Here is a 15,752-nt window from a genome sequence, read left to right as displayed (position 1 = left end):
GTATATATAATACATGCTTCCAATATATACTCACAGGGTCCTTCAAGCACTGTTTGATCATTAACTGAAGTTCTAGCCAGGACTGCCTTAGCGTCCACTGCTCAAGATTCTGGGGAAAATGCAAAGAATTAATGCATTAAGGATACTGAAATGTGTCTTAAAATATAATAATTCCTTGCAGTATTCCCTCTCTCAAGAAAGAACAGAATAATTATACAGAATAAAGGAATCTGTAGGGATCAAAAGGCTCCATTATGTACATTCACTGTAGACACAAATTAAAAAAAAAATTTTTCTAAATAATGGACATCTGTGACACATGGGTGGCTGAGTCAGTTAAGCATCTGCTTTGGGCTCAGGTCATGATCATGGAGTGCCAGGACCAAGCCCCACATTGGGCTCCCTGCTTGGTGGGGAGTTCTGTTTCTCCTCCTTTTGCCCCTCCCCCTGCTCACGTGCTCTCTCTTGCTCATTCATACACTCTTATCTCTCTCAAATAAATAAAATCTTTAAAATAAATGAAATGAAATGAAGTGAAATAAAAATAATGCACATTCAGCCAGGCACTGGAAATAAAACAAGGATTTCTTCTCTCAATATCTATTTACCTAAGTAATCCATTCCAAAATAATTTCAATACTTTTTGACTAATATATTTAAGGCTATCCCTCCAGAAAGCTTATGTCTCATCTAAATACAGCAGACTTAAAATATCAGTGTTTATACTATGATTGTATAGCATCTCCAGTATCTATATTTACCTAGCAATGAGGTGCAACAATTTCACAGAAGAGAAAATTAGGAGAATAAAAATCAGATTTGAAGTCAAGAATTAGCACTGAGCAAGAAAAAAAAGAAAAAGAGAGAGTGTTACATGACAGAAACACAGTCGTTAGACTCTAATCACTCACCTGAAGAATACGCTTAATGTGCTGTCTTTGCAAGTTGTCACCCTCGGTACATTCTTTAATACCATGAGGATAACAGATAAGCTGCAGTAATTTCTGTGCTTGCATATTTGAAAGCACAGGGTCCAAAATAAGCTCTTTGTCTGTGCATAACCTCTCAGGTTCTTTTAAGCAATGTTCTCCTACCCATTCCTTTAAAAAAAAAAAAAAATCAGCTGTTAGATTGAAAGGCAGAGGTTTTCTACACTACACATGTAATATGCAATAAATCACGGTGAACAATGGAATACAAAGCAGACAGAAATCTTCCAATAAAATAAAAATTGCATGAAAAAAGTAGGTGGGAAAAATTTTAAAAACAAAATTCCTGGCATTTTGATTTCCTAAAAATACAAAGTGGAACCTTGGTTAAAAAAAGTTTGAAAAAGGGACGCCTGGGTGGCTCAGTTGGTTGGACAACTGCCTTCGGCTCAGGTCATGATCCTGGAGTCCCGGGATCGAGTCCCGCATCGGGCTCCCGGCTCTGCAGGGAGTCTGCTTCTCTCTCTGACCTTCTCCTTGCTCATGCTCTCTCTCACTGTCTCTCTCTCAAATCAATAAATAAAATCTTAAAAAAAAAAAAAGTTTGAAAAATACACAAAAAGGAAAGAAAAAAAAGCTAAAGAAAATATCTGCATATAATGGTAATGATTCTATATTAGAACATGTCTTCATTTTTATGTAATGCTTACTATACTGAATAGAAAGAACAGAGTAAAACATTAAGAAAACTGTCATTTTTTATATTATACATGATACTATTATAAATATTTGTTCATATCTACTTTCTAAACAATTATTTTCTTAGGATAACTTCATAAAAGCACAACTCTTGGGTCAAGAAGTATACCAAATTTAAGACTATTGATACATATGGTCAACTGTCCTCCAGAGAGTTTTTAGCAGTTTAAATCCCTTTTGCCTTTTATCATGCAAACTCTTATACTATAGAAGAAACCATCAACAGAGCCCAGTTCAAATCCAGATCTGTTTCAGATGTAGCCTGTTTCTTAACTACACCAGGAGTCCGATGCTGAGTAACTATTAAAGTCACCTGTGGAGCTTGCTAAAATACCAGTGCTCAGGGCCCACCAAATACATATCTGATGGTGGGACCCAGATATCAATAATATTTTTCAGGGATTAAAACTGTTCGACCCTTGGTGCTTCTGGTTGGGAAATAATACACAACTGCCTCTCATTATCTATATGACCATTTCACGAACTTCTACCCTAGTTACAACATGCTCTAATAAAAACATGTCCCTGTTAACATAATGTCTCCATCAGAATAGAAAACTGTATGTATGGTATGCGATGTTTTCTTTTTTTATAAGAGAAATTAAAAGGAAAAAAAGGAAGATAAATCAAAAAATAATGAAATTGATCACCAAGGGCAGGAAAAAACACAGGATGAAAGAGACAAGGGACAGAGAACACATCTCTCAGTACACCTGTTTGTGGAGCTGACTTGTAGAAGCATGCTAATCTGAAGCAGTGGGGAGGAAGAAAAAGAGAATCTCAACTGAATGCAAACAAAAACCAACAAAATCAATTCTATTTCAAATGAATAACATCCATACTGAAGGAGAAAGTTCAAAAAGATTTTTTAATACAATACTATAAGCCTTTAGGGGAAAAAAGAATTATAAACAAATCTTCAACTCTTTTTCATTTTTTCCCTAGTGGTATAGATGCAGCAATTCTGAAAACTGTTTCAGGTGTAGTACAGAATTAAATAAATGAGTAAATGGCTGATGTTACTGGGAGCCAGGGTTCTTGCTGTGGAAGACAATATTAATATGAAATTATTAGGGGAATGCAAAGAAGAACTAAGTAGTGTTAATAGAAGTGGATGAATCTGTATAAACTCATGAATATACACATATTTATGTATATGGATGTATTTTTAACTACCTCTGTATGCTGAAAAGGCTTAGAGGCAACGAACCCCCATCACCCACAGTAATGAGCACCACAGTGCCCATATCTTGGTTTCTAAATACCATCCTCTACTAACTAGAACCAGAGTTTCTTGGAGGAATGACTAATTCCAGGTTTGGAATAGGGAAAGCACAAGGTGAGCCAGGAATTAAAAATACCTGCGGTTTAAAAAAAAAAAAAAAAAAAGGATGGAGACATGTCAAAATAACTTAAAAGCTATGATGAAAAGGTTCACACTGGACAAATCTGGGACAATCTGAACATGAAAATAACTAAGGATAGTATATTATAATCCACATGGATAACAAATAAATAAGAATAAGGCAAAAAAATATTAATAGGGATAGGCTCTCCTGAGAATGCAATTCAAATTACTAACTGTAGAGGAGTTGGGGGAAAGAAACAATCACCATTTTGCAACTCTCATACAAAGACTACTTTGGACAAGAATCAAAATGAATGTTCTATGGGTGGTGACATTTGATGAGGAGCAGGATATCTGCATTGTCTCAAAATGTCTCTCCAAAGACTGTTTACTGATTACAAGGGGTAAAAATGATAATGATACAGCAGCGAAACCTTGAAACCATACACTTTCATCAAAATGATCACTGCCAGTGAGGTGAGAATGGACATGTGACTTCAGGTGTGACTACCCTAGAAGAACATAATATTACTTCTGTAGCATCTTGGCTAAGATCGCATAGCCTGAAGCTAATCTATGGGAAATCTCAGACAAAACATTATTGGGACAACTGAAAAAACTGAATATAGCTGCAGGAGAGAAAAAAATTAGTGTACCAAGGCTAAATTTCTTGATTTTTGATAAATGCATTTGGTTATGTTAATAAGTAAACACTAAGGTATTAAAAAGTAAAAATTCATAATGTATACCATCTACTCTCAAAAGCATCAGTAAAAAATTAAAAAGTATATGCATTGATATTCACACACAAACAGAATCATAAAGCAATGTGGCAAAATGTAAAAAATTGGTGAATCTGCATCAAGGCAGATTCTATACACTAGAGTTCTTATTATTGCAACTTTTCAACAAATTCCAATTTATTTCCAAATAAAGTTAGCAGAAAGAAAAGGAACCCTGATGTGCAAGTTTCCTACAACAGAGAGCATTTCTCTCATAACAATTATATAGTCAAAGTTAAAGGCAAATTAAATCTGAAAAATACCTGTTGACAGATAGTCCTCAGTACATATCTGGCATATTCTCTTAAATTGGCAGTTTCTATGGAAATGCTTTTCCCACAGGATTTTGAATTTTGTGAGGCAGTCCAGATATCATCAGCATTCCCATCACGTCGTAAACCCCTCATGGTGAAGTCATCATTCTTTAAAGAGCTGACATTGTTATTGCCAATTTTGGCATCTCCTAAATAATAGAACCACAAAAGCAAAATCACGGAAGTTCAAAATATTGCCGTAAATGAAGTAAAGCCTTGAGAAGTAAATGAAGCAAGACTTCAAGGAGTTAAAATATGTGAATGGCATCATTATGGCATAGCCTGTTGTTTAGCAAGAGAGAGAATGGATCAAGAGGGAAATCGCAAGAACCCAAAGAAGTTTCACTGGACATGGGGGAAAAAAAACATATTCAAGACTTATTCCTCATTTTGTTTACAGAATTAAGTATGTATTCATTGAACTTGGAAAGGCCATTACGAATCATACTTAATAATCAGAGAACATTGATTTCACCAATATTTCAAGCACAAATGTATTCAATATTCAAATTCATTTCACTTATAGACAAGGAAAAAATGGGTTACTCACCCTTCTAGATGTCCCTTTTCCATTTCTTCTCTTACAATGACTTATTTTCTATCCATAGGTCAAGAGAAAACTTTTGCCTTAGCCCACCTTACTATCAACTTCTTGACAAGAGAGATTTATTTCCCTGGGAATGGAAAAGGGCAATGCATACTAAGGAAGCCCTAAAACATAGGGCATTCATTGAATAACCCAAGTCTCTCACTTTCCTCTCTGTAAATATCCAAATTAGAAAGCTCACCAGATCAACCTCTAATATACTGAGTCAAATTAAACCAAGGAAAGGATTTCCCTCACAATCAAGTTCTTGGGAGCAGAATGTCTGAATAGCTGGAAATAAGAAATCCTCTCCAGCTGTGAAAGACAAATCACTATCATATTGTAAAAGTGAGAGAATATAATTTGATAATAAAGACTGCCAAATGACAACAGAGCCTCTAAACTTTTGCCTGTTCACCCACAGGATTATAAGCCTTGAACAAGAAAGTTTCTTGGAACCAGCAAATGAGTTTAAATGAGGCCCCTTACTGCCCATTATGAGTAAAGCCAAGCTTAAATCAGTGCAAAAGCCTTTTAAAACCCACAGGTCAACCGAGAAAAAGTTTTGACTTTGCTGGAAAACTTGAAAAATCAGAATGGCTTAGTGAATATTTATTCATAAAATTGTAAGAGGAGGGGAGGAATAAACAATACTTTTCAGGTCATCAGTATCTTATTATATATTATCACATACTCCTCATTAAAATACACAAGAGAAAAAGGTAACAATTTCACTTCACCCATAAGAGTTTATTTAATTCAACAGAGCTCCTTGGGGGCTGAAAGATATGTACCAAAATTTAGCATACTTTCTCCCCACCTCTGGGGATATAAACAACTATTTCTACACCTTAAGTTAAAACTACTACATAAATTAAAAATCAATTTCTATAGAACAATTTTGTCACCCAAATTCAAAATAGATCCTGGTAGACAGGACTTGAGAAAACATTGGTAAGGACAGGGTGAGGTAGAGAAATCAAAACTTGTAAAAAAACAAAATCAGAGAAATAAACACCTCCGCCTAAGAAATCCTCATTCAGGTTCTCATTTAGTTTAGATGGTAGGACAACAGAGAAGGTAAAGGAGACTGTGCCAGATCCTTCTGGAACTGCACAAATAATAGAACAAATAGAAAAGAGTGTTCAGCGACTACCTAGTCCAAGGCTCTGCTGACATCCAAATGACCTGATTCTGACTCCTCAGACTTGAAGCCTTCTCCATCTACCAAGAACTGAGGTGAATTAAAAAGGCCAAGGAAAGCCAACCAAAGATAAATGAACTGGTTATTACACATGGATATTAAAATACAATTTTGTGACTCTTTAAAGAGCCAGGCAAATTTTAATTGGAACTGGACCAATCCTCCAAATGAAGGGTTAAGCGCCTAGATGGCACTCATTTTGTTTTCTGCCTTTCAATGTCTGTATCCCCTTCTGTAGTCACACTTTCAACATTTGTTTGTTGAAAAGCTACTCTTTCAAAATCTACTGTCTAGTTTATCCGATGGGCATTAGAGATACCACAGTAGAAAACAAAAAAAGCAAGTCCTGGACTTCATGGTCCCTACACTTATTTATTGAGTAGATTGACCAACCATTTTCTTTTCAAACATCATCAGAAGAGAGAAATTTTACTTACTGAAATGAGCATTTAACGTAGGTTATATAATAATACAAGCTCCTAAGCTCAGAACAGAGGCTATGACCATCCACGTGGTTCTACCTTTGCTTTTTACTGTAAATTCATGGGCATTTCTATATATAATGAATGTATACATACGTTTTCTCCAACCTTTACCCTTACACTACTGCAGAAAATAGAAACCATATGTAAATATGTATGTGTGTATATATAACTCTTATCTTAAGGTGAACTTTTAGTAATTTTTTTAATGAAAATCTTATTATACTTCATTGTCAACAGATAACATTCAAACAGGAGTATGAAGTACAATGTTCTTGAAGATTCCTCTAAAACATTTCCTACCTTCTCAGTAGTTTCTATTCTAATCAAAGAGAGCTCCTTCAGAACATAAGACAGAACTTTTATTTAGTCAAGGCCAAAAGAGGTTACGCATAGTGGGAATTAGGCAGTCTGGACTCAAGACTTCCTACTCATTCAAATCCTGAACAATTTATAGAATAAAAATGTCTTAAAGGATTATGTTGTCAATGAACAGAAAATGCAGTACTACTACTCCAGGAATATATATGCTAATAGGAATATAAAGGATATCGTGGACATTATGGATTAAATTTTTAAAGATTCTGATAACTAATATTGATTTATCAATAATATCAACATCATTGCAATTATTACCTAATTCATGAAAAACCTAAGGCAGAAGTTTATATACCTGTTCAGGGTCACAACAGAAGCAAAAACATTAAGATTAAAACCCAAGTTTTCTGGTGTTGTGCTGTTAATATATAATATGAACTTTAAACCTTTGGTTAGATCACTGTGTCATCTGTGTCCATCACAAAGTGTGACTTATGCCAACAAATAAAAGCAAAACCACCCAGTAGGTCTGAGAATCTATATTGTAACAAAATGAAACATCCTCTAGTTAAAATGCCATGGGGAGGGGAGTACTATATTTAAATTCCTCCAGAATTGTAGGTAAGGAGCAGACATCGCAAGTCCAACTGATCTTGGACTTGAAGAAAGCCAACTAATTTGGCCAAGATAAAACCAAACTAAACCATGTTTTACCAGTAACACGAATTAGAGTTGAACCTGAATACAAATTATTTTTCCTCTGTTTCTGGTTATTAACCAAGTTTAGTGCCAGGATAATCTTACCAAGCATCATAATTGCCTTTAAGACAGCAAACACAGCTCCCACTTCAATGCTGTTGTGAGCAGCAGCTAAGAGGTGTCTATCACAAGATGATCTTATTCCAGGGAAAGGTTTGCCTATGAGAAAAACAGCAGACCTTTAATGGTCTCATCACCATCATTAACAATCTCTTCTAACCATTTACAATTGGCAGAGCCTTTTACTGTTAGACTAGGAGTGCTTAACTGCCATCAGCTAGCTTTAATCGAAGCTTTGTGGATCCACTAAGAAATACTGTCAGTATTCCTTTCTTAACTTTTTCTTTCTAATTATTAAAACAATGTCTTTACTTCTTAGAGAAATGTATCAAAAAAATAAGAACCTTCATCTACATATGCTGATTCTCACACACACCCATACCGTATGGAAATGATCTTTAGAAACACACTGCAGTAACACCCCCAGAATTCTTCCTTATTCCTTTTATCTTAGTAAAGAATAAATGAATTGTCATTGCCCTAAGCTGCTATGATGTGGTTCATAACCAACATGTATAGTATGTGTGAGAGGATCAAGCTGCCCACCAACATGGCTGGGAGTAAAAATATTTTTATTGTTTATTAAATCCTGATTTGAGTTTCTCAATACATCCTGATATTGAGTAAACAGAAGGTGCCGACAGCCCACTCAATGGCATTACTGCACTCCTTCCTCACCTGCACAGCAAGCTCACCAAAATCAGGAAGGAAATGACAGAATGGACAGCCTACTTGCTCATTTTAGCGTCTCTACCTCCAAATGAAAACGCCATCAGGGGTTGTTCAGCTGTCAGCTCACCAGTTGCTTGAGGTAATAAGCAGGCCTGGGGAGCTCGGAAGAGATGAAGCAGGAGTCGGCATGTCATCCTTGCCCCAGGCTCAGCATCTGCATCTCCACAAGCTAGGAGAGATTTTAAAAGCATGTTTTCTCATGTACTCAAGGACATATCTTCAGCTTTTCTATTAAGCTAACTTTTCCAGAATAATTTAAATATAATTGCTCCTTACAGTAAGAAGGAAGGCAGTAAGCTATGCTTTTTCAGGAAGCCAGAGGGCCTCCTTAAAAAACACCTTTACATAGGGATCCACCTGACTTTGTATTGAACAACACGGCCAGTTCTACAATCTTTACCTCAACGCCACATCACCACCCGATGCACGGACCCTTCAAAAGTAGTTCTACCATCCAGAAACCACCCCAAGACAGCCATCAAATAATCAGGGCCACTCTGGATGTGCCATACCTGCTGCTAGGAGAGAGGGAAGCGCCACGTGCTGCACGACGTCCTCCAGGGAGAAACACTGTCGTGCTATCAGAATAGCAATGAAAGTAGCTAATGAATCATGGAATGAAAGGTCACTCACCTTCAAGAAAAACATTGACATGTTTTAATACCTAACACCCTTTCAGGTATTATCTAAGACTAATATCTAAGAGAATGTAGGCAATACCAGTAAGATCTCAAGTCCCAAAATGACCCAATAAAGCAAAATGATAACAGAGCAGTGTTGTTATCCTCTAAGGACTATTTCTACATTATAAGACAAAGAATGAGGTTTCCATATATTCCAATGCTATCGGAGGATACTGAATTTTATCTAGAGTACATGTGACTGAACAATACAAAACCAAAATCAAGAAATTCCTAATAGATATAGCATAAATAAAAAATGTTTAGCAGAATGTCGCATCATTTTTCATTTCAGGGTAAGATCATTAGGGAGCAAGGGAAAAACAAGTTCCTCTAATTGAAAAATAAGCCCTGTTAATGTTTTAGAGTTCTTTTCAGGGATAACTATGAATGATTCTATAACATAATTAGTTTGGAAAATAAACAAAATTTCCATCTGACTCCTAAACTTGAAAGAGTAAAAGAGAGAGGAGGAGAAAGAGAGACTGTGAAAAAAGGAGAAGGAAAATTAATGCATTCAGAACAAAACCTCTACCTATACAGACCTTAAGACTTTGGAAAAGAACAATAACAAAAACAAACATAATAGCAGCCTTCATATTAACTTGTACCAATAACTATAGTTAGTGATTTACAAAAATCAGCTCATTTAATAGCACACCACCATGGGGCTCATAACTATTATTAATCCCAATTCTGCAGATGAAGGAAAAAAGCAGAGATAACGTATAACAGAAAACAACCAAGAGGTTAAGGATTATGTTAAAGATAAAAATTGGGATCTCTTCTGTCTGGAAAAGCAGGTAACACATATAATATGAGTTTATCTACCTATCTATCTATCTTTTGGTAACAGAATGGAGTAGAATTATCTACCTAGTCCTGAGATACCAGAACTAGAAAGTAAACCTCTAACTGGAAAGTGGAAGGTGGTTTGTAAAATACATAAATGTCTTCTACGCAGAAGACACACCCACGTATAACATGGTCACTTCAAGAAGTGATAGGAAAAACAGAGGCTCATGACAGATTAAAAAAAAAAAATTACACATCATAGATGCAACAGGACATGCAAAGGAAATCAGTGATATATACTGGGTATCTCTTCATCAACTTCCAGACACAATCACTATGAAAGACTGAACACACCAGTGAATCTGGGCCTGGACATTCTTAGGCAACACAGTGAAAGCCATATTCCTAGAACACACTTTGATCATTACAAAACAAACCGTTCTCTTCAAAATGTAAACTGCTTTAGGTAGATTATGTCTTGTACCATGAGAAGCCCAAGGACCTTGGTAAAAATATGAACCAACAACTCTGAAGAGAACAGACTATATAAGAAATCTCAGCTAACAAAGAGGGAAACTCTTGGCATCTCTGCTGTAGATTAAGCTATTGTATTTATTTTGATTTTTTTTTAATTTATATAATCGTTGGCAACTGCATTCTCGTTTAGTGCTTTTGGGCAAAGAAAGAAAAAATATTTTATGTTTTAGGTAAGGGTTAAATCAATAAAAAGAATTACTAACTAAATATTTAATTGCACAGATGAGTTTTTAAATGAAAAAGAAAACTTACATCTACAGTGCAAAGTACATCATTAAACCCCCACACATGATTTGAAGAACAACAAAGAGCCTTCAGAACTCCCAGCCATTCTGAACTAAGAACAGTGCAGCAAGCAGTCAGCTCGGAGGAGAAATTAGCAATGTCATTAATCCTGGGAAGAGGAAACAGAACACGTAGAAAGTAAGAGAGAAACAGGCACATGTGATATACTTAATGAACACATACGTCACTACCATCAAAGTCATTCATTTCTAAGATGCAAAGATTTATTAAATACCCACTTGTTAAATAACCTGGTAGAACCTGGAACCCAAAATAAAAGCAAATGTCTTCAAATGTTTTCTAATATTTAATGTTGTTGACTAAAATTAGTATAGATGCCAATTAACATATTTTTGTTCTTAGAACAAATCAGACTTACAAATTTACATTTTTAGGGGCATCAAAAAAATTAAAGACATGACACAGTGTTTTAAATAGGTAGGTAGGCCAAAATACAGTGTTTTAAAATAGAGGTATTTTTAGGAGACTTCCTTCCTTCCTCCCTTTCTTCCTTCCTTTCAAGAGAAAGAGTAAGCAGGAGCAGGGGGAGGGGCAGAAAGAGGGGAAGAGAAAGATTCTCAAGCAGGCTCCACACTGAGCAGGGACCTGACGTGGGGGTCGATCCCATAACCCTGAGATGACTTGAGTGGAAATCAAGAGTCAGAGGCCAAACCCAATGAGCCACCCAGGTGCCCCTGATATAGGTCTTTTTCATTTGCATTTTTATTATATGCCTTTTTAAGTGGATAGTTAACTTATAATTTATATCCAAAGCATCTCATGCCAGAGCATTCAGCCAGAATAGCCTGTCAGTCTAAGGAAATCAGAGTATAACGCAGAGATAAATTCAGGAATAAGTGGGGGAAACAAAAAGCAAACAACATCCAAATGTCACCCCAGGCAATTACTAACGAAGTTAGTTTAAAAGTAACACCAAGGCAATGACTATGTTGTTAGATGTGAATTCCAGGGTAACCCAGCTCACCTTCCTGCATCCTGATGGCCCATACATACATTCATGAGCGTATTACAGACGAAGCTGTAGCGATTGGCTGCATTGTCACTAAGGATCTTGCCCAGCATTGAGTAATTGATGCTACGAGCTGAAGGATTCTCAATAAAGTCCATCATGAAGTCCGGGTCCCATCGCAAATTAGAATTCGCAGGCATCACATTATTGTATATGGTTTGTTTAACTTTTGAACAGGCACTACTGGGGTTACAAGGAGAAAAGTGTTAAAAAAAAAAAAAAACCACACAACCAAAAAAAAACCTAGAATAACTAGAAAGCTATCCAAGGATAGATTGAATGGCAGCAATCATAACATATTCCTAGAGCAGAATCACATCAGGAGGTCTTCATTCCAACTTCCTAACAGTCTAGGAAATACTGGTCTAGCAGACAGGACTAAAGCCACGCACTAAATGACAGTAATTATAGTCTTCTCAGCTCTCTTTTTGGGCAGACAACTTATATAAAAAGTGTCAGCTGTCCTGAAGGATACAAGCTTGCAATCTGGAACATGATCTATTCAAAAAGGATGAACATTTATTTCACTCTCCAGGACTTTTAAACATCTCCCGTTTTTCCCTGCCTTAACCCTTACCATCCTTTCTACTCAACTTTTCATTCATTCTCACTTAGTAATAATCTTAATTTGTTTCACTTTCCCACTAAAAATGAAACAAAAACTTGGTTCTTTGCGGGTTCCCTCGACCTCTCCATACGCTGAGTGTCATTTTAGTGAAATGGACTTCAGCAAATAGTACAGCATTACCTCTTTTATGACTTCATTCTACCAATCTATTCATACCTGTCTTAGAAACCAAAAGAATTCTGCTTTATGGTCTCAATTTTTATAAGATTCAGCCCCCACTTTTCTTTCAGTCTAGAGACTTCTCTGGAGTTCACTCTCGGCTACCTCCAGCCTGCAATGCATAATTTTTCTGATATCTGTGGCTCGTGGTGAAGGCTCCTTACTCTTCATTTATAGGTTTCCTGTTTCATTTACTACACTCTTTCCAGATGAGCATCCATGCTTTAATAAAACATTAGCTGCTTTCCAGGTCACTCGCAAATTCTTACCACTCTGTTACAGACATATATGGAATTAAGGAAATAACAGAGAGACATTTTCTTTCTGAAATTGCATGTTCCTGAAAAACCTGACAGAGTAATAAAAGCAATACAGGCTTTGAGGCCAAATGACTTATGTGCAAATCTAGGCTTCATCATTTATTAGCTTATGATGAGGAATAATCAGTTGTTGATAGGAACATGGGAGTATGAAGAGATTAAAGAACATGGGAGTATGAAGAGATTAAAGAACCCAGCACAGTGCCTGGCACACAGCACAGCACACTCAGGGCAAGACCTATGCCCCCCCAATAGTCTACTCACACAGATTTAGAGATGCTCCTTCTGATCTAATCATTAAAACTACCTTATTAGCATCCTAATAGAAATCTCTCTGAGTCACTAGCTTTGGTTTGACCATTATTCTTAATCCCGATTGACAAAAATGCCTGACTTCAACGTTTCCTGAGAGCTGTGCTGGTCTTCCAGGTGTTTAATAGGGGAAATGTGAGCCAGGCCCTCTCCCTGTGAAGTGACACCGCACTGACCCACACTGGCTCATTGTTGGTCTCCTAAACCTCCACATACCCAGGGTGAGATACCTGCATTCATTTCCTGAACACACTCGCACTACCCGGCAGGAGCACTAGGGGTCAAACAGGCTATTGGGGCTTTCTTGGGAAGTTCACTACTTGGTTTCAAGAACCAAATCCTGTATGAGAAAGCTCTCTGAAAACCATAAACTGAAAATGAAAGCGGTCTGTAAAGTAAGAGTGTACGGTATTTTTCTTATTACATCATTTCTGCGGAAAGATGTTTTCTAAGACCCACACGAATGTTCTACAAGGAATTGTTTGGAAACCCAGCTCATTTCAGGATGACCTACTCTCTCCCATTTTTTCCCCTATCAATACCATTAAAAATATCATATGGGGGTGGAGTTTTCATTTAGCATGTTTTTTTGCAGTGCCTGTTAGAAGCCAAACACTCTTCAAGGTACCAGGATACAGCAGGGAATAAAATCAAAGTTCCTCTTTTCACGAAGCTTACATTCTAGGAGGAAGCCAGACCATAAATACATATATAATTTACCCAGTCGTAGCAAGTGCTAAGGTTCAGAGGATGACAGAGGGTAGGGGGAAGAGACTGCTATTTAAAACAGGATGGGCAGGGAAGTAGAGCCGAGAATGTACTTTGGGGAGGAACATGTAAGAGAGGAGAAGAATCACATGAATGGGAGCAGTAAGCGCCAAAGCCCCAAGACGGGACTGTGCTCAGAGTGTGTGTGAAGACCAGGAAGGAGGTCTGTGTGGTTAAGCATGGAGTACACAATGGGGAAGAGGGAGAAGAGTAGACTGGATTCCGTGGATCCTGAAGGCTAGGTTAGGACTTTGAATTTTATTCTGTGTAGATAAGAAGCCACTAGAAAACTTCGAGTTAATCTTGATTTAAAAGGATGACTTCAATAGGTATGCTGACAGTATGCTAAAGAGAGTCAGGGTGCGAGCTGAGAAACGAGTTAGGACTCTACAGTAGCCCAACCAAGAGATGGTGAGGTAACAAAGCAAAGATGAGCAGTCACATTCTACACAAACCTGGAACACAAATCTCACAGAATTTACAAAGAACTGTAATTGATGGTTCTTTCCTTACTTTCTTCTAGATGACAAATTTACTTTGCCACTATTATCATCCCCTTTGTACCCCCGCCTACAATTAATAATCATAATTTCCTCAAAATAACATTAAGTAAGTATTTTCTAGCACCTGTCTACTTGTGGGGCTAGGAGCAGGCGTTAAGATGGCAAAGAATGACACCCACTCAGGGACACCATCTGAAATAGTACAGTGCAGGAAGCAGAGAAGCAAAGGCACTGAGAAAGTAAGCATGCAAAGAGCAGGCAAACAACGTTCCAAGTGAGGTACTAGCAAGTGCAAAATACAGAATATTTCCTCTCAAGTTTACCTCAGAATTGCAATCATAGCTAAACATGCACAGAAATTGGTAATAGGAGGTGAAAGTGACAATGAAAGATAATTCAACCTGAATTCTGGCAGATACAATTATTATTGATTTTCATTATTAAAAAGTACAACAGTATCAGTTGGGTCACTAACAAATATAGGCATAATCCTATTCCTGTTGATTTTCTTCTACCCACCTGAAGAGGTCTCCAAATTTACTTCTGAGGTGGCTACATGACACATAGAGATCATAGAGGTAGGCTAAGATGCATCTCTCGGGGGAGGAACATTCTGAGGGGTTCACAACATGCTTTACCACACCACATAACCTGAGGGGAGGAATATATGATGAAATGAGACACATATTTTGCTAATATACATCTTATTATTTAAATTCTTCAGAGTGAGAATATAAGAAAAAAGGATCAGGTTTGTGATACTAATAGCAAAAGTCCACAATTGCATAAAATATCACTTTTCTATTAAGATACTAAAATACTAGATGATTTTTTTGAAAATTTGAGAAATATCATTAACACCAAGAAATGAAAGAAATTCCTCCATACAGAAGGTGTGTATGGAGGAATTCATCAAATATGCTATGACTAGAACACTACACAAAAGCTGTTAATAGAGAATCTTCTTCATTAAAAAGATTAATAAATTCAGGTCATTTGCTAAGATTCTTAAGTCCACTCCTTTGGAAAAGAGCAAGTCTCTAAATCAGTAAATCTGGAGAAATTCATTTTCAGTACCATGAGCTGGTTCTGGCAAAAACTTGATGAATTCATGATATGAGGTCACGTTCTCCTTGTTTATCCAAACTACACACAATTTTACTTTACCTTACATAAGAAGTTAACCCCTTCCCCTTTTTAGTGACATTCTCTAGAAGTCTTTCAACAAAGAAGTACTGTTACTATTCCTTTTCTGTGCCCTTTTCCCCATACCGGAAGGATGGTCCCTTTGGCCACAATTCATTCAACACAAAGCTTCACATAACACACAAGTAAACACTGGTGGTGGATCCACCTCTTTGTAAATCTGATTCCACTATTACCATCTTGTATTCTGTTATAGGGTTCAGTAATATCACAATAGTGTCATCGATGACTCAGATTATTAAAGCTGAAAAGGGCT

General features: G+C 36.8%; 2 protein-coding genes across 6 annotated transcripts in view; one reads left to right on the top strand and one right to left on the bottom strand.

The window, feature by feature from the left end:
• Positions 1-15,752, bottom strand: part of MED12L (mediator complex subunit 12L) — a 317,533-nt gene that overhangs the window by 50,487 nt on the left and 251,294 nt on the right. For 4 of the 5 annotated variants that reach the window (XM_032852495.1, XM_032852497.1, XM_032852498.1 and 1 more), the window contains 9 exons: positions 14,810-14,941; positions 11,556-11,783; positions 10,538-10,679; positions 8,786-8,906; positions 8,341-8,442; positions 7,527-7,640; positions 4,082-4,281; positions 912-1,100; positions 35-109 (listed from right to left, as the gene is read on the bottom strand). In XM_032852495.1, coding sequence (XP_032708386.1) covers positions 35-109; positions 912-1,100; positions 4,082-4,281; positions 7,527-7,640; positions 8,341-8,442; positions 8,786-8,906; positions 10,538-10,679; positions 11,556-11,783; positions 14,810-14,941 — 1,303 coding nt within the window. The remainder of the gene's footprint in view (positions 1-34; positions 110-911; positions 1,101-4,081; positions 4,282-7,526; positions 7,641-8,340; positions 8,443-8,785; positions 8,907-10,537; positions 10,680-11,555; positions 11,784-14,809; positions 14,942-15,752) is intronic. The other variant, XM_032852496.1, reaches the window with a different exon arrangement.
• Positions 1-15,752, top strand: part of P2RY12 (purinergic receptor P2Y12) — a 42,398-nt gene that overhangs the window by 7,669 nt on the left and 18,977 nt on the right. The window lies entirely within an intron of this gene.

This window comes from Lontra canadensis, unplaced genomic scaffold (genome assembly GCF_010015895.1).
Source record: "Lontra canadensis isolate GAN:19392208 unplaced genomic scaffold, GSC_riverotter_1.0 scaffold6, whole genome shotgun sequence".
NCBI lineage: Eukaryota > Metazoa > Chordata > Mammalia > Carnivora > Mustelidae > Lontra > Lontra canadensis.
This window is presented reverse-complemented; position numbering and strand designations above follow the sequence as displayed.